The sequence below is a fragment of the Ctenopharyngodon idella genome, chromosome 8 (assembly GCF_019924925.1).
Source record: "Ctenopharyngodon idella isolate HZGC_01 chromosome 8, HZGC01, whole genome shotgun sequence".
NCBI lineage: Eukaryota > Metazoa > Chordata > Actinopteri > Cypriniformes > Xenocyprididae > Ctenopharyngodon > Ctenopharyngodon idella.
In genome coordinates, this window is record NC_067227.1 from 29469815 (window position 1) to 29497810 (window position 27996).

At 35.0% G+C, this 27996-nt stretch overlaps 2 protein-coding genes across 2 annotated transcripts in view; both read right to left on the reverse strand.

The window, feature by feature from the left end:
* The window catches only part of bcap31 (B cell receptor associated protein 31), a 28585-nt gene extending 16405 nt beyond the window's left edge, over positions 1-12180 (reverse strand). The window contains exons 1-5 of the mRNA XM_051902565.1: positions 12015-12180; positions 11056-11164; positions 9628-9728; positions 8516-8660; positions 1309-1444 (exon numbers count right to left, since the gene is read on the reverse strand). Of these exons, the coding sequence (XP_051758525.1) occupies positions 1309-1444; positions 8516-8660; positions 9628-9728; positions 11056-11147 (474 nt within the window). The 5' untranslated portion in view covers positions 11148-11164; positions 12015-12180. The remainder of the gene's footprint in view (positions 1-1308; positions 1445-8515; positions 8661-9627; positions 9729-11055; positions 11165-12014) is intronic.
* A 293-nt stretch (positions 12181-12473) lies between these two features.
* Positions 12474-27648, reverse strand: slc35a2 (solute carrier family 35 member 2). The gene is given in 6 exon segments (XM_051902563.1): positions 12474-13380; positions 19609-20141; positions 20143-20304; positions 21768-21919; positions 25143-25325; positions 27365-27648. Coding segments are annotated over 6 exon segments (1143 nt in total). The 5' UTR covers positions 27444-27648; the 3' UTR covers positions 12474-13346.
* Positions 27649-27996: the final 348 nt, after the last annotated feature.

Here is a 27996-nt window from a genome sequence, read left to right on the forward strand (position 1 = left end):
TTAAAGATGATATCAAATATATTTTCCTATTTATATTTATTATATTTCCTAAATATATTCCTATCCATTTTATAAAAATTATCATAACATTAGAAATGTAACATTTTAAAATATTTTTTATAAAATCTATTCTGACCATAAATACATACAGAAGTAAATACACTCCCTTTCAAAAGTTTTGGGTCAGGTTTTTTTCTTTTTTTCTCTTTTTAAAGAAATTAATACTCATTCACGGATTCATCACGGATGCATTCAATTATTCAACAATCAGCTTCAGATTTGCCATCACAGGAATAAAATTACATTTTAAAATATATTAAAACGCAGAAAACTGTTATTTATATTAATTATATTATATTAGTTATATTATATTAAAAGTGGCATACTATTTCACAATATTACTGTTTTTACTGTATTTTTGAACAAATAAACTGTCTTTGTGAGCATAAGCAAAGCATTTTTTTTTTTTTTTTACAGACACCAAAGTTTTGAACATAAAAGCCTAATCTACTAAAAAAATTAAACAGAATTTTATATTAAATTATGGTCATAATTTAATTTTCGCTTAATATGGTCCATATGCTTTCAAGCCATTTATATTCATTACTACCATGAAAATACAAAAAAGGTCACTAAGCAACTGGCTTTTTAAGTAAATAATACACTATTTTATTAGCATTTGACACTAGACAAGTGTTAATTTTAGACCCTGTCACATAGTATGTAAATTTTAGACAAAGTGAAACTCTGCCCTCTAGAGGTAAAATGTAAAGTTTGCAGTACTATGATATTGACAGTTTCTCTGAGAACTGAGAGATGGATAACACCTAATAAACCAGAATGACTCATGAGAACATCAGATCAATACTAATGAAGTGCATGTGGAATTTTAGCTAAATCACAAACAGATTAGCAGTCATTAAAAGGAACAATTCATTTCATCATTACAATTCTGTCATCATTTAGTCACTCTCATGTCTTTCCAACATTTCATTATTTCTTTTTTTTTTGATTTGAGGAACTAGAGCAGCTTACCAACTGCTTCTTTTGTGTTAGTCATAGACATTAAGTCATAGACAACCACATGAGGGTGAGTAAATAATAACAGAATTTTTATTTTGGGCCAACAGTTCATTTATGTAGCACATTCATCACGATTCCCTGTCCAAATGTCCCACCCAAACTTCCTATAGTTACACCATTGGTCATTAACATGCTACCAAGTAAAGGTTACCACTCCTTGGAAGCCTTTGGGGTCATAAAAAAGTTTTACTAGTGGACTGGCACTGCCTCACACAATTCTCTTACCTCCTGCAGTTTCTCATTTTCCTCCATGTACTTCTTCGCAGCATCGTTTGCTCCCTCCGCCTGCTTTTTAAAGGCTTCATTAGAGGCCATCAGTGTAGCCTGCTGAGACAGCAGTGTGGCCAGACGTCTCAACAGCCTGGAGGGAAAAAAACAACATGAACTCATCAGACACAAGTGGATTTACTAAACAGTTAGTGTGTATCTGATTATTACAGCTCAGCCTACACTGCCATTTCTGCATTGTACTGACACAGATTTTGGCATAATTAGTAGTGCCTGCAAGAAAGGCAAGAAACTCTATGACTATTATTTCAACAAACCCCTAAATCTAAACATTGAACTTCATTGCGTAACTCGTCCCACACCTTTTGTGCTTCAGACATGAATGATTCCTTAAAATTTGTGGCTTGTTTAGCAGGCATGTCCAGTTACAATTTTCACCTGCCAAAAAAAAAAAAAAAAAAAAAAAAAAAAACTGGGGAAAAAAAAATCCCAGATATGAGCCTGTAAACACTTTATAACACTTTTTTTCATTTGTATAAAGCATTTACTGCAGAACATTTATGTAGAATTTACTTCAGATTTCTTTTTTTTCATGTAATTATATATATATATATATATATATATACATACACACACATATATATATATATACAAAAAATGGTAATATTAAAAGATTTTCTTAAGCAGCAAATCAGCATATTAGAATGATTTCTGAAGGATCATGTGACACTGAAAACTGGAGTAATGATGCTGAAAATTCAGCTTTGATCAGAGGAATAAACTACATTTTAAAATACATTCAAATAGAAAACAGTTATTTTAAATTGTAATAATATTTTTGTATTGTTTTTTTTCTTTTTTTAATCAAATAAATGCAGCCTTGGTGAGCAGAAGACTTCTTTTAAAAACATTAAAAATCTTACCGATCCCAAACTTTTGAACGGCAGTGTATATATTTTATATAGATGCCAGAAAGGTGCAAATATACAAGCGAATATAGTAGTCAACATTTGAAGTGGATCAAAAAAGTTAATAAAAGTTGTCCTAAGAAGAAGGTTTTAGGACAACTTTGATGAAAGGTTTTGATCCACTTCAAATGTTGACTACTGTATATTAAGTGTATTTATATTTATACATTCATTATATTAAATAAATGCAACATTAATTTCAGAGTATGAGTACTTTGGCACACACATAACTTCATTTGAATAACATATTTCTCATTTTAACATGCAAATCTGAAAGGGAGGAGTCGATGCTGAGCATAGACGCCTGTGTGACATTTCTATGGACTGCAAGAATAACATCTCTCCACTTCAGGACTAAAGGTCCAGTCCAAAATCAGAGATTGGGTTACTTAGCATCACTCCTGAAGCATGCGTAACACTTCTAGGAAACATCAATGTTCATTAATCACCCCCAGCAGACAGCATAACAAAAATTAGCATAAACAAATGAGTCACAACCGCTCAACCACAGGCAAATATCAAATGGTTTTGCAAACTTGAAGCCAGTGTAAACCTTTTGGCTATTCTCCTCACCTAACATGGACAGTCTTCTAAAATTACAATTTCATAAAACCAGATGAGCTGAGAGATGCAGGCTGATGACATCTGAACCATGTGCTTGAATGCAGAGGCTAAAGGCGGCAGGCATCGCATTCATGTCAGTGTCCACATGTGTAAAAGGGGTCAAGGTTTTGTAAAAGCCTGCTGTGACCAAAATGCAGATGGGTTTAACCATTGACAGCCACGACTTGCATAAATGCAAGAGAAGCCCACACCTTGGTCAAATGCACTGTATGAGGTAACAAGGTGATCTGAGGTGACCTACATTCACTTTAACCTATTCTGAAATTTTAAATGAATTATTTGGCAAATATGAGACATTTGTAATTTGACATGAGTAATTTTCCCTTTGAGCAAGTGCTTATATAGTACAGACATGTTAACTCAAATAAAAAACAATTTTTAAAAAAATATGTAGAATACTTTCAGTTATCACCGCCGCAATTAAATTAAATTAAAACCAGTACAAGAAATATTGCATATACTAATCAGGTATAATTCAAAATTAAAAATCAGATATCTTCACAATAAAAAAAAACAAAAAAACAACAACATTATTTTAAATAAAACAAAGAAATACATGTATAGTATTATATATAGAGAAAGAGAGAGCGCAAAATAAGAACTGGGGCAAAATGTGCTTAAATGCCATGAAAATAATGCTATAAAACTTAATGGTCCTAAAAAAAGGAGGGGTTCATTTTCTGTAGGCAACCTCTAATAGTTTTTTGGGAGTGAAATATGACCCTTCTTGAAACGAAATTTAAAAAAAAAAAAATTGATTATTGTGCAATAAAAAAGTGTGTCATGAATACTTGATCATATTTAAGTGCAGAGTTTTTCGGATGACAATGATTAGTTATATAAAGATAATATCAGATTCAATAAAGACAGAAGAAAAAGGATAATCAGATGCATGTGAATAAAATGTAAAAAAAAAAAAAAAAAACCTGCATAAAAACTAAGACATCAGAGAATATATTTTGAATGCAGTTGTATTTTTCTTACCCCACTAGCAATTTTATTAACTAAATTAACTATAAATCTTGCAAAATTTTGTCAGGCGCCAGTGGGGTAAGACAAATAAACTAGATTCAATATCTATTCTCTGTTATTTTTGCAGTGTTCGCCGTCGTGTTGCATTAATCACAGAACAGCGATTTACACTATACTTTGGAAATGTGTGGCGGCTACTGCATCCTTACACGCCTGAAGCACATGTCCAACCGTCATGCGCCGCTTCCATCACCTTTGTGGCATCTACGCGTTTGCTGCCAAGGTGGAAGAGGTCCATTTTGTAACAGGAGTCATGGCCTTTCGGCCAGTGAGAATGCCATGAACATAGGCTAAATATAATACCCGTCACCAGTTGCTTGATCACATGTCCTGCAGCTGTCCGTTTGATTACGAAAACGGCACTCAAGCCCAGCAGTCAAGGGAAGTAGTATCCCTAATGGATGTAGTAGTCATCCAGCAGGATATAAATAACATGCCATTCAAAGAAAATATGGTGAAACCCCTGTAAGGAAAAACTATGCAGAGCTGGGAGACTCTCAAACGTTGCGTATAGTGTGCAACAACAAACCGGCCAATCGGGTTGCGAGAAGTTAAGTACCCATGGTTGAGGTTTGTGAATGGAAACAGTGTGGGGGACCCCTAACTGGCTCAACATAAGATTCTTTCCATGTCTACTGTAATATAGCAACATATTCTGCTCTCTGTCTGCCCCACACGTACACAACTCATTCACCTTTCATTACTATAAATAAAGACACTGTCTCCAACAAGGTGGAGACGCAAGATAAATCTGTGCTAGTAAAATTAGTAAGTTAACTGCAATGACGGGTAAGTATTTTATGCAAACAGAACATTATTGCCTCGACATTTTCACTTTCCGTGTGGATATATAAACAAAGCAGGCCAGGAGTTAAGGGTAGGTACTACACGCTAAAATAATGATTTTGGTTCGACTGACTCTTGAACTAGCAAACCTTCAGAAAACATACAAAATAATATCCAACATTTAATTTGTTTTAATTTGAGTTTTTATGACCTTTTCCAGTTGGCAGTTTTCCAGTTGGTGCTCATCTCGACATTGTGACTGACATCTTGTATCGAGCAAAAGCAGTTTCTCATAGGGCTGTGCAATTAATCGTATTTTCGATTTCAGTTTCGATTTTGGCTTCCAACGATTATGAAAACAAGATAATCGAGGTAAAACGATTACTGTACCGTTGCTGCATTCCGTTCAGCGCACCTTCCTTTCCTTCACAATGGTGCGCTTTTATTCCTCCCTAACTCAAACTTAACATCCAAATCAGCCGAATAAGAGAGGGACGTAAAATGCAGTCTACTGGTGCTAAACTTCGGGATGTGATATTAAACATAAACCGTGCTATTAAGCCGCGAAACGGACACTGTTCCCTAGGTGGCCACCTGTGCGGAACGCGCATAAGCAAAGGGCTTCAGATACGCGCCTAAACAGCCAAATAGTCAACAAAAATATATCTAAATGCCGTTTTGGTAAGTATCCTCGTAAATATCCTCGTTATGTCTTAAGTGTACACTGAGAAAGTGCGCGTGTATTGCTGCCTTCACGTGCTATCGGAAATTTGATAATTACCACTTCTGAAATCGTGATTATGAGCTCATCGCATTCATGGTGCGAAATGAAAGGGTGTTCATGTGCAATTTTTACCTAGGAAACTCGTATTTACCATAATTCCGAGACCTCGTTAAGGCAGCCTAACAGTAGGCTTATATTGGGTCCGTTCAGCTCTTAAAGGGACAGCAGCCAACATTAAAGGAATAGTTCACTTTCAAATAAATATTTCCTGATAATTTACTCACCCCCATGTCATCTAAGATGTCCATGTCCTTCTTTCTTCAGTCGAAAAGAAATTAAGGTTTTTAATGAAAACATTCCAGGATTATTCTCCTTATAGTGGACTTTAATGGTCTCCAAACGTTTGAAGGTCAAAATTACAGTTTTAGTGCAGCTTCAAAGGGCTTTAAACGATACCAGACGAGGAATAAGGGTCTTATCTAGTGAAACTATTGGTCATTTTCTAAAAAACATTAAAATGTATATGCTTTATAGGCTCAAATGATCGCATCACAAGTGCTTCCACCAGAACGCGATTCCGTATTCTTCAAAAAGCTTACGCTAAATGTCCTACGCCTTCCCTATTCAACTTACGGAAAAACGGAACTGGCGCCGCGTTCGTTACGTAAGTTGAATAGGGAAGGCGTAGGACATACAGCGTAAGCTTTTTGAAGAATATGGAATCGTGTTCTGGTGGAAGCACTTGTGATGCGATCATTTGCGCCTATAAAGCATATACATTTTGATTTTTTTTAGAAAATGACCGATCATTTCGCTAGATAAGACCCTTATTCCTCATTTGGTATCGTTTAAATTAATTTGTTGTAATTCAAGAATGCTTTGACATATAGACCTAAGTTTGGTCTTGTTTTAAAGAAGAAAAGCACTTTAAAAAAATGAAAATTTATTGTAAATCAAATGTACTGTACTAAATATAATTTTTATATAAAATATATATTTGAAAAAATATTTTTACTCTAAAATTGATATAAAATCAAAGCCAAATGTCTAACCATGCTGCGTTCCAAATTTGAAGTTGATATCACAAAAATTGAAGTTACCATGAGATTTTGTTTAGGCGTTGTACCAAAAAAAGCCGCCGGGTGTCACCCACATTCCCTTGAAATTTTTTGATGCATTCTCTTGTAACAAATTAATACATTTCTGTCCAAATATCACTTTTATCACAAAACAGATGCCAAATATGGAAGCTTGGGATTCAGACCTTTCCGACGATGTGTTTTGTCAAGATTAGATACGTTTTGACTAGTTAAAATAAATTTTGTAATATGATACATGACAACGCCCACTAGGGGGAGGAACCAACTAAAAGGATTTAAAGTACAGTTTCCATGGTAACGCAATGTCCAATTTTAAAACGGTTTTCACAGAATGAATGCTGAGTTTTTAAGCTTTCGAGTGATACCTAATTTATGATGATTACTGAAATATGTGATGCGAAAAAAGCCAATAAATAAAAACAGCGCCAAGCGTCCTGCTAGCGGAACATGAAAGTTAAGAGGTCAAAGAGGTCATAAAATGCATTTTCAGATCTTAAGATTATTTTTCTGTAGCTTGCTAAGTTTTCTGCATAAAAAGGCTTAAACATTTGTAAAAATGAACATTTTCACTCTCTGTCATAAACACTTCATTTCAAGGGGCATTAACTCTTTCAGAAACGCAAGTAAACGGCAAACGGCCATCTACGCCCACCTCCACAGAATGTGTCTCGTGTATTTTGATGCTCGAGATGGCCGGTGCTATAATAGAGCGGTAATTGTTAGGCTATGAACAAACTACACAATGGTCACATGACTTCAACGTCATTCTCCCTAAGCTTTTTCACTCTTTGTTTTCACTGAATAGTTTGCAAGAGCATGATTATAAATACGTGACTGTGAAAGCGGACTAATGAGTAGATGAGTTTTCCTGTTCGGCATAATGACGTTTAATGTCCTCGACAACATCTGTAACTGCCCTTTTCACGACACGTAAAAGGTTAAAAAAAAAATCATGAATGGGGTATTACTGATGTATTTTATTTCGCAGAACAAAGCATGAATTACTGTTACGACATTTAACCAAAAACCTATTGACTTTGGGTTGATGGAACCGGAAGTTTCTGGGTTTTAGGGCTCATTCCTGTAGCACTCCATTACATACCACATAGTTGTGGATCACGTTTCAAAATAAAAGTCTTCTGAGGATTCTATATACCTTTTGATATCAAATATGTAACGAATTTGCATATTTTAAATGATAAACGAGAAAAGCCTAGTTTATTTATCGTCATATGGCAGTTTCATTTTAGTAAAAACAAAATAAATATGTTAGCCATTTCACCTGCAATAGTTCCACTTAACAGCATATCCTGATCAAAACATGACCAGTACACTCTGTCAGTATAACCTTGATAATATTTGAACTGAACATCACTGATTAACATTCTAACGGAACATCACTTGTATTCTATCTGTCTTGAATATCCTTGAGTTTGCAAATGATCTCATTCAAATGACAGATGAGCTCAGCAGTGCTTGGCTTGGCTACATTGACAGTGGAGAAACATTACGCAAGTTGAGGACAAAACCTACTGAAAACAACCTGTAGTTGCACACCCAGGGTCTTAAATTAACACTCGGCAAGTGCTTCATGAGAGTGAAAAAAGGTCTTTGGTGAGTAAATCAGTTATTTGCCAGCTGGTGCTGCAACATAACATGGTCAAAATCAAACAACTTGTGCATCTTCTTTGAATACTACTGGGACAGAACGTGCAGAACCCAACGACCCTGTTCTGAAAGCCAGGGTGACGTTCTGTTTATAAGCTTGTACGGAAAATCTGTTGGGAGCCATCAACTAAAATAAAATCAGGCCGTGTAACTGATCATGTTCAGAAAACCAGTGCCAAAGCTCCAGTGCCAAAGAGAGACATGTTGAGGTGGGCAAAATACAGAAGCGAGAGAGACCTGCGGGAGCGAGTTTCACAGAAAATGAGACAAACATGGCAAGAGAGAGAAGAAAAAACACTCACAAACACAGGAGCAGAGCGAAGCCAGCGATGTATTCATTCCTCTGGGCTCTGAACAGCTTCATGTGGATGTGCTCGATGGCCACAGGGTTGTTGCTCAGATCCACTTTCTCTGAAACACTGTATTTTCTCACTTCTCTAAACGCATCTGTAGAGGCAGAAACACAAACTTTGGTTTCTATTTTTCATTCATAAATCAAGTTCATTCCATGCAAAAGTCAAAGAGAGAAATTGAATGTTTGTATGGCTGTCCAAATGTACTTATTAGCAATTAAATACATTTTTATTTTAATTATTGCATATACTCAATTCATATAAATTGCCAAATTTATTATGTTTTGTTCACCAAGGCTGCATTTATTTGATCAAAAATACAGTAAAAATATAAATATTGTACAATATTGTTACAATTTATAATAACTGTTTTCTATTTGAATATATTTTAAAATGTAATTTATTCCTGTGATTCAAAGCTGAATTTTTAGCATCATTACTCCAGTCTTCAGTGTCACATGATCCTTCAGAAATCATTCTAATATGATGATTTGCTGCTCAAGAGACATTTCTTATTATTATCAATGTTGAAACCAGTTTAATAACTGCTTAATACTTTTGTTAAAACAAAGTAAAAAAACATTTGAAATAGAAATCTTACTGTAGATGTCATTATATATGTCTTTACATTATAAATGTACTGTCACAATTTAATGCATCTTTGCTTAATATAAGAATATGAATTTCTTTAAAAAAAAAAATCTGACTGACCCCAAACTTTTGAACAGGAGTGTATGATATCATCTGTTATGACTAACTAACTTTTTTTATATACAAAATGTGTGACCCTGCCAAGCTGTTGAATACTAAATAAGCATTAATATGTAGACAGTCATATGCTAATTGCCGCATCATGGCATGCCATGAATACAGCGATTATTTCTGAATGACTCGCTTTTGCAACTTAGTTGTAACAAACGGTCTGTGTGGACGACGTGAATAGTATTTTTAATGACATATCATCTTTAACATCGTGTGTGTTGGTGTATGTACATTTATGCAGTTAAGTTTGAACAAGACTGCTTAATGGGAACAATACAGTAAGGTGTTTTCAAGCTCACCTACGAGCAGAAAGACAAGGATACAAATGATGACGATGAAGGCAGTGTTTCCATACGTTGTAATGACAGTGACCAGCCGAGACTTGAAAAATTTGCTCCATCTACAGAGGCAACAACAGAGATAACACCTTAATAGGCAGAGGGCAAAAAGGCACACAAGATAACGCTAATCTTTCTCAACAAGTCCAAAGAACATCATAAGGTTCACATTTTTTCAAACATACTTAAAAGTGAGCACAAATAAAAGTCTTTGAGAAGCATTTCATGTCTTTTTGAGTATTCTCAAAGCGTTTCTTTGAGATTCTAAGAAAATGTTGTTTACCAAGTGTCCCAACCTTGGAAGATCATGTGAATTCTCTCAAATTAAGAAATTATTCCCTCACAAGACCTTTTGTGGAATAAAAGCATTGCACAGAATTTAATTATCCTGGTAGTGTTGGAAACAAAACATCCAAATCAACAACTAAACGCTCATTCATGTTTTAGGGCTTTAAACCAACAACATTATTTCGCAACAAATGGACAGATTTCAATACTGGCAATACTCTGAGATCTTTCCTGGAAAGAGGCCTGTGTTGAAAAAAATTGGTGTGAGAGAAGAAAATGGATCAGAAGTTAAATGAAAGTTTAGAAGCTGACAACTATAAGATGTTATTAAAATTACTACAATAACTATGTGGACATTTTTGATGAAATCAGAGAGCTTTCTGATCTCCCTATACACAGCAACGAAATTTCAAGGTCCAGAAAGGTAGTAAAGACATCATTAAAATAGTCCACGTGACTACAGTGGTTCAACTTTAATGTTATGAAGCGACGAGAATACTTTTTGTGTGCAAAAAACAAACAAACTTAACTTTATTCAACAATTTCTTCTCTTCTGTGTCAGTCTCCTACACTGCTTACTTTGCAAACACAGTTCAGCACTTCCGTGTTTACGTCAGAACGCCGACTCAGCATTGGTCAACACTGATGCGTGTGATACTGACGCAGGAGCCAGCCAATAATGAGCCGGCATTCTGACATACAACACGAAAGCTCTGCACTGCGTTCACTACGTCAAATGCGTAGGAGACTGACATGGAAGAGAAGAAATTGTCAAATAAAATCTTTATTTTTGTTCTGTTTTTGCGCACAAAAAGTATTCTCGTCGCTTCATAACATTAAGGTTGAACCACTGTAGTCACATGGACTATTTTAAAAATGTCTTTAATACCTTTCTGGACCTTGAATTTAGTAATTACATTGCTTTCACTAGGGGATCAGAAACCTCTCAGATTTCATCAAAAATATCTTAATTTGTGTTCTGAAGATAAACAAAGGTCTTACAGGTTTAGAATGACATGAGGGTGAGTAATTAATGATAGAAATTTCATTTTTGGGTGAACTAACCCTTTAACATGCATTTCATCAACACATGAAACTTACCGTTTTGGAGAGATGAACGGGACACATAGTAGTAGTACCGCAAATACCTCGGCATACAGAAACGTAGCCACGGCCGTCCATTGAAGACTCATGACGGCTACTTGTTAGTCTGTGAGGACATATCAGCAGTGATCAGTCTATCTGATTAAATGCACATTAATTACCAGGCCCTGTAAACATAATTTAGCATAAAGCATGTGACACGCAGAAGATTTGAGGAAATATGTACTAAGTCTGAACAAAATCCCTGAAGCAAAGTAAAGGCATTCCTTTTTCATTACCATGTAAAAAATGCAGACACTCAAGAAATGTGGTGATGCTCATTATTATCAAAGTGATACAACAGCACCATCTTATGTCTACAACAGAGAACCCCAGACACAAGATGAGAACATCTCTGAGGCCTTTATAGATTGAGACATGATCAATAACCAATGCATGTCAAATACAAGGAGAAACTTATTGGTTTTGTAGTAAATCATCCAAACTCACTTGCTCACAAAGAGCAAGTTCGCTCATTAAAGAGAAGAAAACTAGCAAGACCATGTATATTTATCAAATAATTAATAATAGGTTAGAAATTAAAGGCAGAAAATCATGATATCACACCTAACTGTTTTATAATCAAAGGAGAAATAAACGTTTATTGACATATCTTATCAATTATATAAATGAATTAATTACAAATGTATTTCGTCAAGAACTGGCTGCAAATGAGAACAAAATAAGATGTTATACTACTAGATAAAAATAGAAATATATATCTGTAAATATATGTATGATTAGTAGGAATACATGCGTAAACAAACTCATACATACATAAACATGTCTCAGTCAGAGCAGTACAACATATCAGAAAATTCGCTTTGTTATGAGGTACACACACAATTATTCGCATTTATAAAGAGCTCTGATAATGACTGAAGTCAAATTAAATAACTAGTTGTATTAGAACTTACAGAATGTGAAGTAAAAGCAGTAATAGTCGCAGAAAGGCCTGCAGGAATCTGTCAAAACTTCTGCTGCACCCTGATTCCACTTCACTCTAATCTATTTCCGGTATACGTGCCAAATCACTCTACGGCATGACAACTTCCCGTGTCAAAGCCGGGGAAATGCTAGTGTAAAAGTCTCTGTACAATAAAATAAATTGAAATAAAATATTAAATAATATTACAAAAAATAAGGTAAAATAACGAATCAATTTTTTTTTTTTTTAATTAATTGAATTAAACGCACTCTTTAAAATTTAGACTGTTCTTGTGAAAATGACACCTTATTTAAAGAATTCTTGCCAGATGCAAAGTCCATATCATGTGGAAAAATGTGGGGAAAATTTGATCAGGGATTTTGGGGTTAAACCCACTCAAAGCAAACAATATTATAATATCATTTTGTATTAATATCAACAAGGCAAATCACATTCAAAACAATGTTTATTCCAAACACAACAAAAATAATGATTAATCTTCTGAAATGATTAAACATTTAGTTTCAGATCCCCTCACTTGGATTGTGAAATGATAAGGCAATTATATGTTCACAAGGTTGAAAGATGTCCACTGATTTTCACATTTTTACTGCTACTCAGCCAATAAAAATAAAAATAAAAAATCTAGATATATTAAAACTAAACTTGTATCTCAAGAATACAATGACTATGCATACACGATATGTTTAGGTCAGAAATGCAGCTTTTGTACATGAAATGGAGTTTAACTCTGAAAGTGCACTTTGGAGAGAGAAAAGTTTGCTTGATTTTTTAAAGTATATGATACTCTGTCGCACATAGCACAGCTGAAATGTTAAAGGCACAAAGACAAAAAGCACAAGGCAGTATTACACAAAGCACCAATGAACACACAATATGGCAAAATACTTATTAGTAAAAAAAGCAAAACTAAAAGCCAGAAAATATTTCATAATAAGGCAGCAGTTTCTGAATTCCAAGTTTGATAAAGCCACTGAAAAATGTGCATTTTCATTCCCTTTCCAGTTCCAGCATACAAAACTCAAAGAATTCCCAGTTTACATTAATATTACAACTTCAGTCGATCACAAAATCAATGCATAAAATTAGTGAGGTATCAGCATAAATATGAGATTTCATAAAGTCAGTCAGCACAGTTTAGTTTAGAAGTACCATCAATCATAACGGAGTTAATATTGTGAGCATAATAAGGCACTTGAAATATAACCCTCATCCTTTCCTTCGGAAATAGGGCAGGAGTGTAGGACCTGTACAAAGTGTTCTCGTCATCTCTTCTCGTCTATCATGTTTTTTTTTTTTTTCAATTTCCTTTCTTCTTTCCTGGGGCCTTGGGACTAATAGTAACAGAAAAGAGAGAGAAAGGACACAGTTAACAAAGAGAAACAGAGAGCAAGAATACATAATTTGGTATTTACATTTTTCTCGACTATATGTGGACACACACACACGTTTACTCATTTTTACACATGCTAGTCAATGCATTCTTGAACAGCCATACAGAAGTAAACATGATCTCACATTGCTTCTTTGTGAAATGTATATCTGAGTTGTGCTCATATTTTAAAGGTAATCTAATATATATTCTCATTACACACTACTTGACTGAAAGTACATGGACACACCTTTGTAATGAACATATTTGACAACACCCATTACTAACAGGAACAAACAATCAATAAGTCATTTTTAATATAATAGTGCCCTTTTCTGTTCCAGCATGACAACATCCCTTATGCAAAGTCCATAAAGATGAAAGCTTAGGGTTTTAGACTCCCTGATCAACTGCAATGTTTATGAAATTAAAAGTTCAGAAAGTACATATGGATGTTTTGTTCAAGTTTCCTCATACTTTTGGCCATGCAGTTATATATAAGGGGTGCATTAACATTATTATGTAAGAGATCAGTTAGTGGTTAGTCATGCTCACGCAGGCATTAAGCAAAATCACCACTGATAACTTCTGGTTACATTTTTGATGTCAGTACGTGCCCTAAAAAACCTGTGAAACAGCAGTTTGATGTATGAAACACTCAGTCTCCAATCATGATTGATAAGTCTATGATCAACTAATTCTCATTTATTAACTATTAATATTTATGCATCAGGATAGTACTTGTTTTACTGTATTTAATGTATGCTGATTTAAAGATATATTACATAATTAATTTAGCGTGAAGATGACTAAATTATAGTAACAAGAATCACTAAAGAACACATGGGAATTACAAAATAAATAAATCTTAAAAACACCTAAGTGAAAAATCCAGATATATTACCTTAATCACAGCACTGGGAACATTGTCATTAAATTATTGCCTCAAGGAGGCGCAATAGGTGATTCTCTACAGAAACATTTTTGTTATACTAGTTGAAAGTCTCCTCATATCCTAATCACTAAATATTAAACAGTGTAAATGTATTTTTTATAAATATGTATTGTCTGTGGAAGATGTAGGACCATAAAATGTTCATCCAATTATTATATTCGGTCCGAATGAAATAATACGAAAAAAATGAAAATAATGTCATTTATTACTCACCCTTATGCCATTTTACACCCGTAAGACCTTCGTTAATCTTCGGAACGCAAATTAAGATATTTTTGTTGAAATCCGATGGCTCAATGAGGCCTGCATAGCCAGCAATGACATTTCCTCTCTCAAGATCCATTAATGTACTAAAAACATATTTAAATCAGTTCATGCGAGTACAGTGGTTCAATATTAATATTATAAAGTGACGAAAATATTTTTGGTGCACCAAAAAAACAAAATAATGACTTATATAGTGATGGCCGATTTCAAAACACTGCTTCCTGAAGCTTCGGAGCGTTATGAATCAGCGGTTCGAATCAGAGGTTCGGAGCGCCAAAGTCACGTGATTTCAGCAGTTTGGCGGTTTGACACGCGATACGAATCATGATTCGACACAAAAGATGCAGATTTCAAAACACTGCTTCATAAGGCTCCGAAGCTTAATGAAGCAGTGTTTTGAAATCGCTATCACTATATAAGTCGTTATTTTTTTTTTTTTTTGGTGCACCAAAAATATTCTCGTCGCTTTATAATATTAATATTGAACCACTGTACTCACATGAACTGGTTTAAATATGTTTTTAGTACATTAATGGATCTTGAGAGAGGAAATGTCATTGCTGGCTATGCAGGCTTCACTGAGCCATCGGATTTCAACAAAAATATCTTAATTTGCGTTCCAAAGATTAACGAAGGTCTTACGGGTGTGGAACAGCATGAGGGTGAGTAATAAATGACATTATTTACATTTTTTGGGTGAACTAACCCTTTAATTAAGAGATGGCAACCAGTGACGTTCTAACCGGAGCTGTTCAGTCAGACTTGGAATTATGGGTATCCATGTCAGCAGTATCAACATCGGAATGAATCTGCAGCAGTCAGGTACAAGCTCTCTAAGTTGTTTATGTTCATTATTGTTGTAATGTTATGTGCCGCTTTGAGACATGAGGTAATTTAACGCCGTCTCTTGTGACGCTTTGCCGAGAGCAGCTGTGCGCGTGCGCCTGGACGCTCCATGTGTTTTGGAGGAGGCGTGGCTTTGAACGGCGATTTGCAGGGAGGGTGGGATCGAATGCTTTCAATGCTAGCAGGCTAACGTTAGCATTTCCCAGATCACCTGCTGCATCTTTAACTAAAAAATTAAAATAATACACAAAATCCTAAAAAAATATTCTTCATATTTTTCCTGCAAAAAAGCATTTGTTTTTGCTTTAAGTTTGGGGTAAAATATACATTAATTAGACATGTTTTCATGTATTCACTTAATTCTTAAGTCTACACTGGGATTACACACATGCACACACAAGAAAGATAAAAAAAAAAAAAAAAAAAAATTGAGGCTCATATAAGAAACAGAAACTCTATTCTCTATTTGATGTTTATTGTCAGCCTCAAGAAAGAGGCCACTATAAGAAATTAGCCACCAGGGGCTGTACTTCAACTCTTCACAGACTATTTACAATATTGATCATAGTGCCTTAACCGAGGCTGTCCTTGATTTATCAGCTGGGATGATGAAATCTGTGCAGTCTTTCTGCAATGATGAGGTGTTAACAGTTGTCACAGAACACAAAATTGAACATAAATCTCAACTGGACATGTGCAATGTTTCATATTTCTGTACATGCGATCGCTTTCAGCTCAAGTTCTTAAAATCAGATCTATTCACCAATGAGCCAAACATACAAAAGTAAACAGTTTTTCAGTTGACATTGTACTTGTTCCTTGTGATTCACTGTAAATGCTTTTATCTTTTGTGACCATAATTAATATTAATGATGATATATATTTTTCAAGGCCATGTTCTGACATGCCAAACACCATCATAAACTCTCATAAACAAATATGAAAGATTTACATGATGGATAGCATTACGCACAAGTGTTGTGTGTCAGAAAATGGCTTGTTGTAAATTCTCTCACACAGACACACTCATATATCTAGATAACATATTTTACCACACAAACACACACAATCACTTTAGCTGCCTGAGGCCACTCTCGGCTCATTAGTTTCTGAAAAAGTCTCTAAAAACAATCCCATGATGGGGTTTAAGATCTACTATCAACTTTATAGCTGAAGGGAACTAGTAACATCACAATTTGTGAATTAAAGTCAACATGAAATGTTATTTGCAACCCTTTTTACCATCCCAAAAGATATTAGTTTCATCGGGAAAGCAGTTTTTTTTATGTCAATTGCTATTTGCTGTTAGTGTTAATATTTATTACATTAACATTAAGTATCCATTAAATTTCTGCATTAACTACTGACAAAAAAAGTAATTTTGAGGATGGGGAACATTTTATATTTAAATAAAACAAAAATTTCTTTCTTCGAAATAATGTGCACAGATAATTTTTGCACATTAAGAACAGCAGCATGTAATAAGAAAGTAAATGGAGCTAATTCTGATTTCATGTTGACATATAAACCACCAAATCACTACGGGCCACATTTCTTCATCCAAAACAGTGAAAAATTAAAATCTTCTTTACAGCACTTAACCCAGTTAATATGAATTCTGACATGCATATTAAACCCTTTAAGACCAACAAAAGCCTTTTTACCAAACCACAACAATATAGACCTACTATGATCCATCACCTGTTGGTCACCAAATTTCAATATGTGCTCTGGTGAGCATATTTACTACTGCAAAAAAGGAAATAAAACATTCATTTTATATCAGGACGTTCTCTTGAGGTGTGTGGGGATTTACTGAGAACAGTTTTGGCATATCTGTATCAAATATGTGCACAAAATTGTTTGTACAATACATAACATAAGATAAATCCACAAATCTTCACTTTTTTTGCATCATAAAAAGAAGATATAGTATTTTGATATTATGTACAGTGTAAGAACTATATTAACATATATAGTTATCATTCAGTCACAAGTTGATTGAGAAAGGCACAGCATTAACCAGTTGTTGGTTAAGCAAAACTAGTCCCCCTCACACACAGACACACACATTTGCACACACAAAGTAAACAGAACAGCCTTCACTAAGATGCCATTTGGTTAGAAAATGACCAGGTTAGGCACAGAAAAGAGCTGTGAGCTGAAAATGTCAAAGACGAGCCGGTGGTAAAGCAAGAATCAACATGGAAACAATGTGTTAAGTGATTGTCCGTCAAATATTTAGATTTCAAGCACATTAAAACACATTTTAATAGCATTAATGGAGCTCAATGTCAATTAGTGCTCATTTTCAGACATGCCCTGTAAGGGTGGCATCGCTTAACACATTGCATTATGGGTAAGGAGGACTTGCAGAGAAAAATGTTTGAGATTAATGTAACTTATATTATAATTCCCTGCAAGCTGATTTAAAAGCATCCTTTTATCTGATTCCTCTACTGTTTCAGCCCAAAACACTCAAACTCAACATGCAGGCGACAAAGTGCCACATAACTGCTACAGATACGAGTGAATCAAGGTCTTTGCCACTGTACAAACCTTATAGGAGTTGCCATGAGGTATTGTCATGCTTTAAACATGGCAGATATTCACACAGCTTTTCTCAACCACTATTTTTCTTTTTCTCTATTTACAATGATTTTGGCGAAGAACTTGTAGCATGTAGAAGTAGCTTTGGGTGAATCTCACAAAACCGGTCAAGATGATACCTGGGTAAAATTTCACACCAAAAATCACAATAAAAGAACTTTGAAACTTAATATTTAAAAAAAAAAAAAAAAAAAAAATGTGTAAAGAAAATTAAGCCTAGCATTATGTGGACCATTAAAGGGATAGTTCATCCAAAAAAATGAAAATTATCCCATGATTTACTCACCCTCATCTTCTTTCAGACAAACGGACACAAATGGAGATATATTTAAAAATATCCTGGCTCTTCCAAGCTTTATAATGGTAGTGAAATGGGTTTTTGTAAGAAAAATATCCATATTTATTTAAAAATATCCATAAGCTTTAGAGGTTGCGCGTCTGCCATAAGTCGACTTGTGTATGGATGTTTGCCGGAAGCTTATAATGGATATTTTTCCCATAAAAATCCATCGCTTCACTTCAGAAGGCCTTTATTAACACCCTGGAGCCATGGATTACTTTTATGATGGATGAATGCACTTTTTTGGGTTTCAAAATTGTTTCAAAACTGTGAGCACCATTCACTACCATTATAAAGCTTGGAAGAGCCAGGATATTTTTTAATATAACTCAGATTGTGTTCATCTGAAAGAAGATAGTCATATACACCTAGGATGGCTTGAGGGTGAGTAAATCATGGGATCATTTTCATTTTTGGGTGAACTATCCATTTAAGATTGTGACTTGTTTGTTTCCTAACAAATAAGCACATTCCTTTCCTAAATTTGTATTACCATAAAGTGCAAAAAAATAGATATTATTTACATTTAATTCATGTTGATTTTGAGATTTTTTTTTGCATTGCAGTAATACAAATTTGAGCTAAATGTGCTTAAATTTCATAATGCAATCATTTGTATTAGTACTTAATAGGCTCTTCAATTTTTTTACTCTTCAGTTAAAAGTGGAAGTTACAGGTTTTGTGAGATTCACCCAGTTTTCAAGTCAAACCAACCCGACGTTCCTCTGCTCAGCAGCAGTAGCCTAGCAATTACGTTCACATCTTCTTCCCCCAAGAGCTGTCTAACAGGAAAATGCTGTTTAAGGCAAACAGGGAAGGGAGGTGAAGACGTTGGAAAGAGTTTCAACAGATATCCCAGATTACAAAGGTGAAAAATGCCACTGTTTGTTTTTTGGTATTAAAAAAAAGAAAACTTAAAACAGGGAAACCTATGTCTTCGTCTCTCTGGTTTGTGCTTTCCAAATGAATTAAATAAAGGCCAATGGCCACGTTCATGAACGACTGAACCGTATGGTTTAGTGTTCACAAAAGCACCAAAACCCACAGCAGCAGAGAGAAATGAGAAAGAGGAGAGAGTTAGGATTTCCACCGAGAGAGGTAAAGAGCAATTAATGGAAGGGGACACAGATAAGATGCCTTTAGGTGGCTTGTTTCATTTCACCAACACTGACTTTGGGAGGAAAGCATCCAGCTCCGAGTCTCTTCCATTGCTGTGGCTGGATAAAGGTGTGCTGGTGCTGGAAGTGCTGGTGTTTGGTTTGGGGAGACTGTACATATAGACGGCTCCTATGACCAATCCTGCACCCAGCGTGAAGATCAGGTCCACGTGGAAGCCGAAGAGGTAGACAGACGTGATTGTGGACACGATGATAGAAAAAGAGGTGGCGAAGCCTTTGAGAATATTGTCTGCGTATTTTACTACAACGGCTACCAGAAGGCCGCCGAACGCCTGGTTGAAAATGACACCCCACACCAAGGGAGTGTATCCGAACAGGAAGCCTTTCTCAGCAATAGCGGCGCCGTCGTTCCACCACATGCCGAGGAGACCCAAAAGAGTCCCGAAGATCCCGAGCTGGATGTTTCTCATCCACACAGAGGCAGAGCTGCCCTTCAAGATCTTCTCAAAGTAAACGCCGGCAAACCCGGAGGACAAGCAAGAGACTATAACGGACACCAGGCCCTTGACGTAGTTCTGGTTGGTGCCAGGTCAAAGCCTCCTTCTGTTTTCCACTCTCCTGCTCGACCTGGACGATTGCCACACCAGCGAACAGCAGTACTAGTGAGATCCACTGGATTTTAGACAGACTCTTCCGTAGCATGAGCACTGAAAACAATGCTGTGGTCAAGATCTTCAGCTGATATGTGACCTACAAAAAAAAAAATTAATTGCATATAATTGCAATCTTCTATAAGTTTCAAATCTACTAAGCCTTGTTTTTACTAAACATAACATGTTTTTGGGTGAGAAATACGTTCATTTAATTTACCTTTTGTGTACATCAGTTGCATATGATTTACTTGGTTGAGAAATTACCTCCAAAAGATCATTTAAAGTCATTATTGTGTTAAATGAGAAAAGCATCATATAGACATTGCAAAAAGTAGCTTTAGGAAAAAAATATTTTATTTGATTCAACATAGAATTTATTACAAATAAACTTTTAGGCTTCAACAGCCATGAGGGTGAGTAAATGAAGACAGAATTTTAATTTTTGGTTGAACTATACCTTTAATGGATTTTTTTTATTTTTTTTTTATGAAATGATACTCTAAAGAAACTGCCAGTAGGTGGTGGTAAACGTCTAAATGAGTAATTCATTGAGTCATTCATTCATTCATTCGATTTGTTCAAATGGCTGATTCATAAGTAAATGGCTGTCTTTATGAATGGACCGTTGAATCATTGGTTCACCCGATTGATATGCTCAAAATGCGGTTCATTCAGTAACAAAACACTGCTATGTGTCGCTCGGAGATGCACAAAAGTTCTGTTCTGGCTTTATAGGTAATATTTTTATTGGCAAAATTGAACAAAAGCAGACAATATTGTGTCTAAAATATAACAATATTAACTTATTATTTATTGAACTGTTGTATAAAATCAATATCACATTTGCACTTATGCTATTCAGGACAAAAACAGCACTCGTGTGATATTCTGCTCATTACTCATGTGATATTGCTTAACTATATCATATGATATAAATATGACACAAAAACTCATACAGGTGCATTTTTGCTGTTATCTTTTAGGGTCATTCTAACTGCATTCTATAGGCTCCAACACACCGTTGTTGCCCTGCTTCATGTTCATCATCAATCAACTGTATGAAATGTCAGATGACCTGGTCTGGGATGGGACGAGTGTGTTAAATGTGTTAATAATTTTAACGTGTTATTTTTCCTAATTAATTAAACTGACACATTAAATCAACAGCCCTAATTATATATATATATATATAATAAATAAACAGAGTTACTAAAACTTCAAATAAAATGCAAACTGAAAATACAAAAAATAAAAGCTAATATGTTATTAAATACTATAATAATATAATAAATAATACTAAAATAACTGCATAGAAAACATGCTTTTTAAAAAGAATTTTAATGCACATTAAATATTTTAAAACCACTTGGGTACAACAACTGTCTGATCAGAAAGAGGACAGAAAATGATTGTGTAATAAATTACAACAGTTTCTGGTGTAATAATCCTTGACTAACATAATGAACAAACTTAAAAGGTTATAAAACTTTACAACATGGCACATATGAAGTGAAAATCAGGAGAGAGGAGGGCCATAAATAAATTGTGGAGCAGTCTTACCTGGAAAGTGGCTGCTGGTAAATTAGAAATGGCCACATACTGCAGGTTGTTCTGTAAAGTGTAGATGAGTGACGGAACTGCTAACTTCAGTGTATCCGAATACTGTACGACTATAGAGTCGTACAACAACGATACAAAGGTCTTCACATTACCTGCATTTACAAAAAAAAATTAGAAAAGACACATTGTTATCAGACACACTGCTGCAATACAATAATGAAAACAATAATAATAGTAGTAGTAGTGGTTTTTTGTTAGTAGTTTTGTTATTACATACACTACCATTCAAAAATTTTGGGTCTGTAAGATTTTTTTTGAATGTTTTTAAAAGTCTCTTATGCTCACCAAGGCTGTAAAATAGTAATTTTGTGATATTTTCATTTAAAATAACTGTTTACTATTTTAATATATTTTAAAATGTAATTTATTCCTGAAATAAAGCTGAATTTTCAGCATCATTACTCCAGTCTTCAGTGTCACATGATCCTTCAGAAATCATTCTAATATACTGATATGCCGCTCAAAAAAAAAAAAAACATTTTTATTGTCAATGTTGAAAAAAAAAAAAAAAAAACCAGTTGTGATGCTTAATATTTTTGTGGAAACCATGATATATATATTTTTCAGGATTCTCTGATGAATAGAAAGTTCAAAAGTATTTGAAATCAAAGTCTTTTGTAACATTATAAATGTCTTTATGGACACTTTTGATCAATTTAATGCATCCTTGGTGAATAAAAGTATATGGAAAAAGAAAAAAAATCAGATTGACCCCAAACTATACAGAAAAATATCTGGACACTTAAGCCACACTTAACATGTATGATATGAGTAACTGCATTAGAAGAGAATATTAAAATATCAAAGTGGCATTTATTTTAATTCATAATAAACATACAGGTGCTGGTCATATAATTAGAATATCATCAATAAGTTGATTTATTTCACTAATTCCATTCAAAAAGTGAAACTTGTATATTATATTCATTCATTACACACAGACTGATATATTTCAAATGTTTATTTCTTTTAATTTTGATGATTATAACTGACAACTAAGGAAAATCCCAAATTCAGTATCTCAGAAAATTAGAATATTACTTAAGACCAGTACAAAAGAAGGGATTTTTAGAAATCTTGGGCAACTGAAAAGTATGAACATGAAAAGTATGAGCATGTACAGCACTCAATACTTAGTTGGGGCTCCTTTTGCCTGAATTACTGCAGCAATGCGGCGTGGCATGGAGTCGATCAGTCTGTGGCACTGCTCCGGTGTTATAAGAGCCCAGGTTGCTCTGATAGTGGCCTTCAGCTCTTCTGCATTGTTGGGTCTGGCATATCGCATCTTCCTCTTCACAATACCACATAGATTTTCTATGGGGTTAAGGTCAGGCGAGTTTGCTGGCCAATTAAGAACAGGGATACCATGGTCCTTAAACCAGGTACTGGTAGCTTTGGCACTGTGTGCAGGTGCCAAGTCCTGTTGGAAAATAAAATCTGCATCTCCATAAAGTTGGTCAGCAGCAGGAAGCATGAAGTGCTCTAAAACTTCCTGGTATACGGCTGCGTTGACCTTGGACCTCAGAAAACACAGTGGACCAACACCAGCAGATGACATGGCACCCCAAACCATCACTGACTGTGGAAACTTTACACTGGGCCTCAAGCAACGTGGATTGTGTGCCTCTCCTCTCTTCCTCCAGACTCTGGGACCCTGATTTCCAAAGGAAATGCAAAATTTACTTTTATCAGGGAACATAACTTTGGACCACTCAGCAGCAGTCCAGTCCTTTTTGTCTTTAGCCCAGGCGAGACGCTTCTGATGCTGTCTGTTGTTCAAGAGTGGCTTGACACAAGGAATGCGACAGCTGAAACCCATGTCTTGCATACGTCTGTGCATAGTGGTTCTTGAAGCACTGACTCCAGCCGCAGTCCACTCTTTGTGAATCTCCCCAACATTTTTGAATGGGTTTTGTTTCACAATCCTCTCCAGGGTGCGGTTATCCCTATTGCTTGTACACTTTTTTTTCTACCACATCTTTTCCTTCCCTTCGCCTCTCTATTAATGTGCTTGGACAGAGAGCTCTGTGAACAGCCAGCCTCTTTTGCAATGACCTTTTGTGTCTTGCCCTCCTTTGCAAGGTGTCAATGGTCGTCTTTTGGACAACTGTCAAGTCAGCAGTCTTCCCCATGATTGTGTAGCCTACAGAACTAGACTGAGAGACCATTTAAAGGCCTTTGCAGGTGTTTTGAGTTAATTAGCTGATTAGAGTGTGGCACCAGGTGTCTTCAATATTGAACCTTTTCACAATATTCTAATTTTCTGAGATACTGAATTTGAGATTTTCCTTAGTTGTCAGTTATAATCATCAAAATTAAAAGAAATAAACATTTTAAATATATCAGTCTGTGTGTAATGAATGAATATAATATACAAGTTTCACTTTTTGAATGGAATTAGTGAAATAAATCGACTTTTTGATGATATTCTAATTATATGACCAGCACCTGTATATTGCTCAAAAATAACACAATGTATTGTGAGATAAGACAAAAATCTTATTAAAACTAGAGGTTAGTTCACCCCAAAATGAAAATATTGTCATTACTCACCCTTATGTTGTTCCAAACCTGTAAGACTTTCGTTCATCTTTATAACACAAATGAAGATCTTTTTGATGAAATCTGATTTTCATTGACAGTCTAGGCAACAACCACTTTTCTCGCTTCAAAAGGTTCATAAAGAGATCGTAAAACTAATCCATATGAATTGAGCGGTTTTTTGAATTTTCTGAAGAGACTCGATCACTTTATATGATGAACAGATTGAATTTAGGTTATTCACATACAAACATTGATCAGCGAACATAAACAGAAGCTCAAGCATACAAACTTGATGCGTAAGAACAAACCTCGTTGGTTCTTGAGAGGTTCACACGAGAATGGACCTCATTCTCACACATCAAGCAAGCATGACTGAGCTTCTGTTTACCATATCAGATTGATGAATGTTTATATTTGAATAAAAGCCTAAATTAAATCTGTTCATTATATAAAGTGATCGAGTCTCTTCAGAAAATTTGGACTAAACCGCTCAATTCATATGGATTAGTTTTACGATCTCTTTATGAACTTTTTGAAGCATCAAAGTAGTAGCTCCGTAGACTGATGTAGGGATAGAAACCTCTCAGATTTCATTAAAATATCTTCATTTGGGTTTTAAAGACGAATTAAAGTCTTACGGGTTTGGAACGACATGAGGGTGAGTAAATGATGATTCTCATTTTTGGGAGAAAAAAGTTTTGGGTGAACTAACCCTTTAAAATTATACAGACTGCATCACAACAGGCCACAATGTGACTCCAGCAAACGCACCTCTCTTCTGTATCAGGATGATGACCAGACAGGTGAAGACTTTAAGAACTTCTGCCATCACCACAGCTGATGTGGTGAAGAAATGTTCTCCCGGCAACGTCCGCACGTAGCGGATGCTGAGGATAAGCGATGCATTCTGGATCACCAGAATTGCCAAACTGATATACTTCAACTTCTTGTTTACTGCAAGAGACACAAGCACAAGAATATCTCAGTCAACATAGAGCAGGTTTTTCACTTGAAGCATGAAACTGGAATAGCTGGAGGCTGAATTAAAGGATCTGAACATTGACGTCAGCATTTCACATTTCTGAATGCAGCTAGTCAATGTTTTGCTTATGTTTTCAGGCAGGACACACCTATACACGTCGACACCGGGTGAATGTTTGCTCAAATCTGGTGCCAACACCCTGCTTACAGACACTTTATTCATTCACACCACTGTGTGCAGAAACATATCGATGCAGTTCACTGGAAAACTGTTATTGCTGAGTACCAAAACCCAAATGGCCAAAATGACACAATTATCTAACTAAAATGGCATTAAAATGTGAGAAGACAAGATTAAAGACAGAAATAAAGGCAAAATCTTCCCAGAATTACAAAAAATAAACTCTTTGATATCACAGTGAATAGCTTGTATAACAAAAAAGCTCAGGTTTCTATATAGACATGACGAACAGGAACTGTGATCCTGTTTCGCCAGTTTTCGGCACGTTGAGGTCTTTTCCTCTGTAAAGAATGTCATTTATCCAGACAGACATATCACACGCCTTCTGCCACGCTGTCAAAACTCATAAGACACATGAGGACATATGAAAAGGTCCTGTGTCTGCAAGTTGACATTGGATGGACAGGACAAAACGTTTCTTTGCACAGCACAGTTAATACACTGACTGAGGAAATTCAAAGCGCTTTACAACAGCAAACCACTGCCGCGATTATGCCTTTTAATAAATGGCATCAATGTTCTGTAGCATTTTTACACATACACAGAAGATTCAAAAGCAGAGAAATTGGTGCAAAAAAAAAAAAAAAAAAAAAATCAGGCACCAGGTTCAATTTGTTAACATTAGTTAATGCGTTAGGTATGAACTAACAATTACAAGTTTTACAGTTTTATTCATCTAGATTGTTGATTTAAAAAATATAGTATTGTTAATTCATATTTGCTCATAATAATTGGTTAACCCGTATATGCAGAAATTAACACTGTATTAACCTACTTAAATATAATAAATACTGATAAAAATACTGTAAAAATATTCACTGTTAGTTCATGATACCAAATGCATTAACTAGCTTTAATTTGTTAATGTTTGTTCATGAAACTATATTTTTTACTGCAGTGGACAATGTGCAACACTCTCAAAGTCAATTGGGAATGATTACATTTTTTGTTTTTTTTAGTAAAAAATAGATATTGTTTTCCTTTGTTATTTTATAATTCATACGTCAGAGGGATAAAAGAGAAGATAAGTGAAAAAAAAGGCAAAACGTGTTGTATCTTGCTCTTGATTTTTCATTTTTTGGTCTCTAAAATGAACAAAAATGTACCATAGTAACCAATATCCTCAAAAAAAAGTAGTGTATAACAGAATAAGAATAAGAATAATAACAACAGAATACCATGTAATAGCATAGTACTTTGGTACATACTACGGTACTGATTGACTGCCATAGTCATATACCATGTTATATACATAGTACTTCAAAAATACTATTGTACACACAAGCAAAAACATAATAGTGCAATGACATTTTTAGTTTCCAACAAAATCCAGAATTATTACAGATATTATTGCTGCTACTGTACAATCATAGTAAATTAATATGAGATCAACTTTACATGACAATCTTTGCATTTTAATTTTATTTTCTATATCAGTGCTAACCTTTACAAAACAAATACATGTTACACAGTGATATAGTGGCACTTTTTTGTAAGTGATGGTATCAAACGGCAATATAATAATAGCATCTTATATACATTGTACTTCAAACACTACAATGGCGTAAGTCCAAAAAAAAACATGGTAATATTATAGTAACTGTTAATCTTTTATTGGTAGTAGCCAGATATGGAATTTGGGTGGTAGCTATGGTCACCATGTTATATTTTCATACTTCACTGCATTTGATCTGACAGTCAAAGCATAGAGTCCTTAAACAGACAGGTGTTTGAATCAGAGAGATCCTGAAGATTAGATTATGTTTTTTACCTTCATTCTGTCTGCGGGCTGATGTTTTATCTTCAGTGCTTCTGTTTGGACTTTCATTGCCAACTGCTGCCATTATCATCTTCAAACATGAACCTAATTCTGTCCACAAACTCACACGATCCTCTCGATCTGTACAGAGCTTAATGATAATTTCCCCACCGCTGCTCCATTAAACAGCTCGCAGATGCGGCGAACGAGGTCGGAATGATCAGAGCAGAGGTGCTCGAGGAAAAGTGTTGACGTCCCCAAACACACAATCACTTCCTGTTGCCGTCCGCGAGAGGATCGACCAATCACACGCGCTCGCGGTCTTCTTCGCTTCATCGCGTTCTGAACTACGGAAACGTATTAGCGCCGCGTGCAGGCTCGAATCAAACAAATGTACCACAAAATTACTATGGTAAAAGCATTGCATTTTGAATATGAACTTTGGAGTAACAAAGGGGCTTGGTATTATATGGTTCCTCTGCAGTATTTTTGAAAGGATATACCGTGGTACTTAAATAAAAAAATAAATAAAAAAACATGGTACTACCATGAGATATATCAGATGGTAATGGAATTAAGGATGCTTTTTTTTCTGCTTTGTTTTGGAAAACAAATAATATTTTTATAATAATATACTATTACTG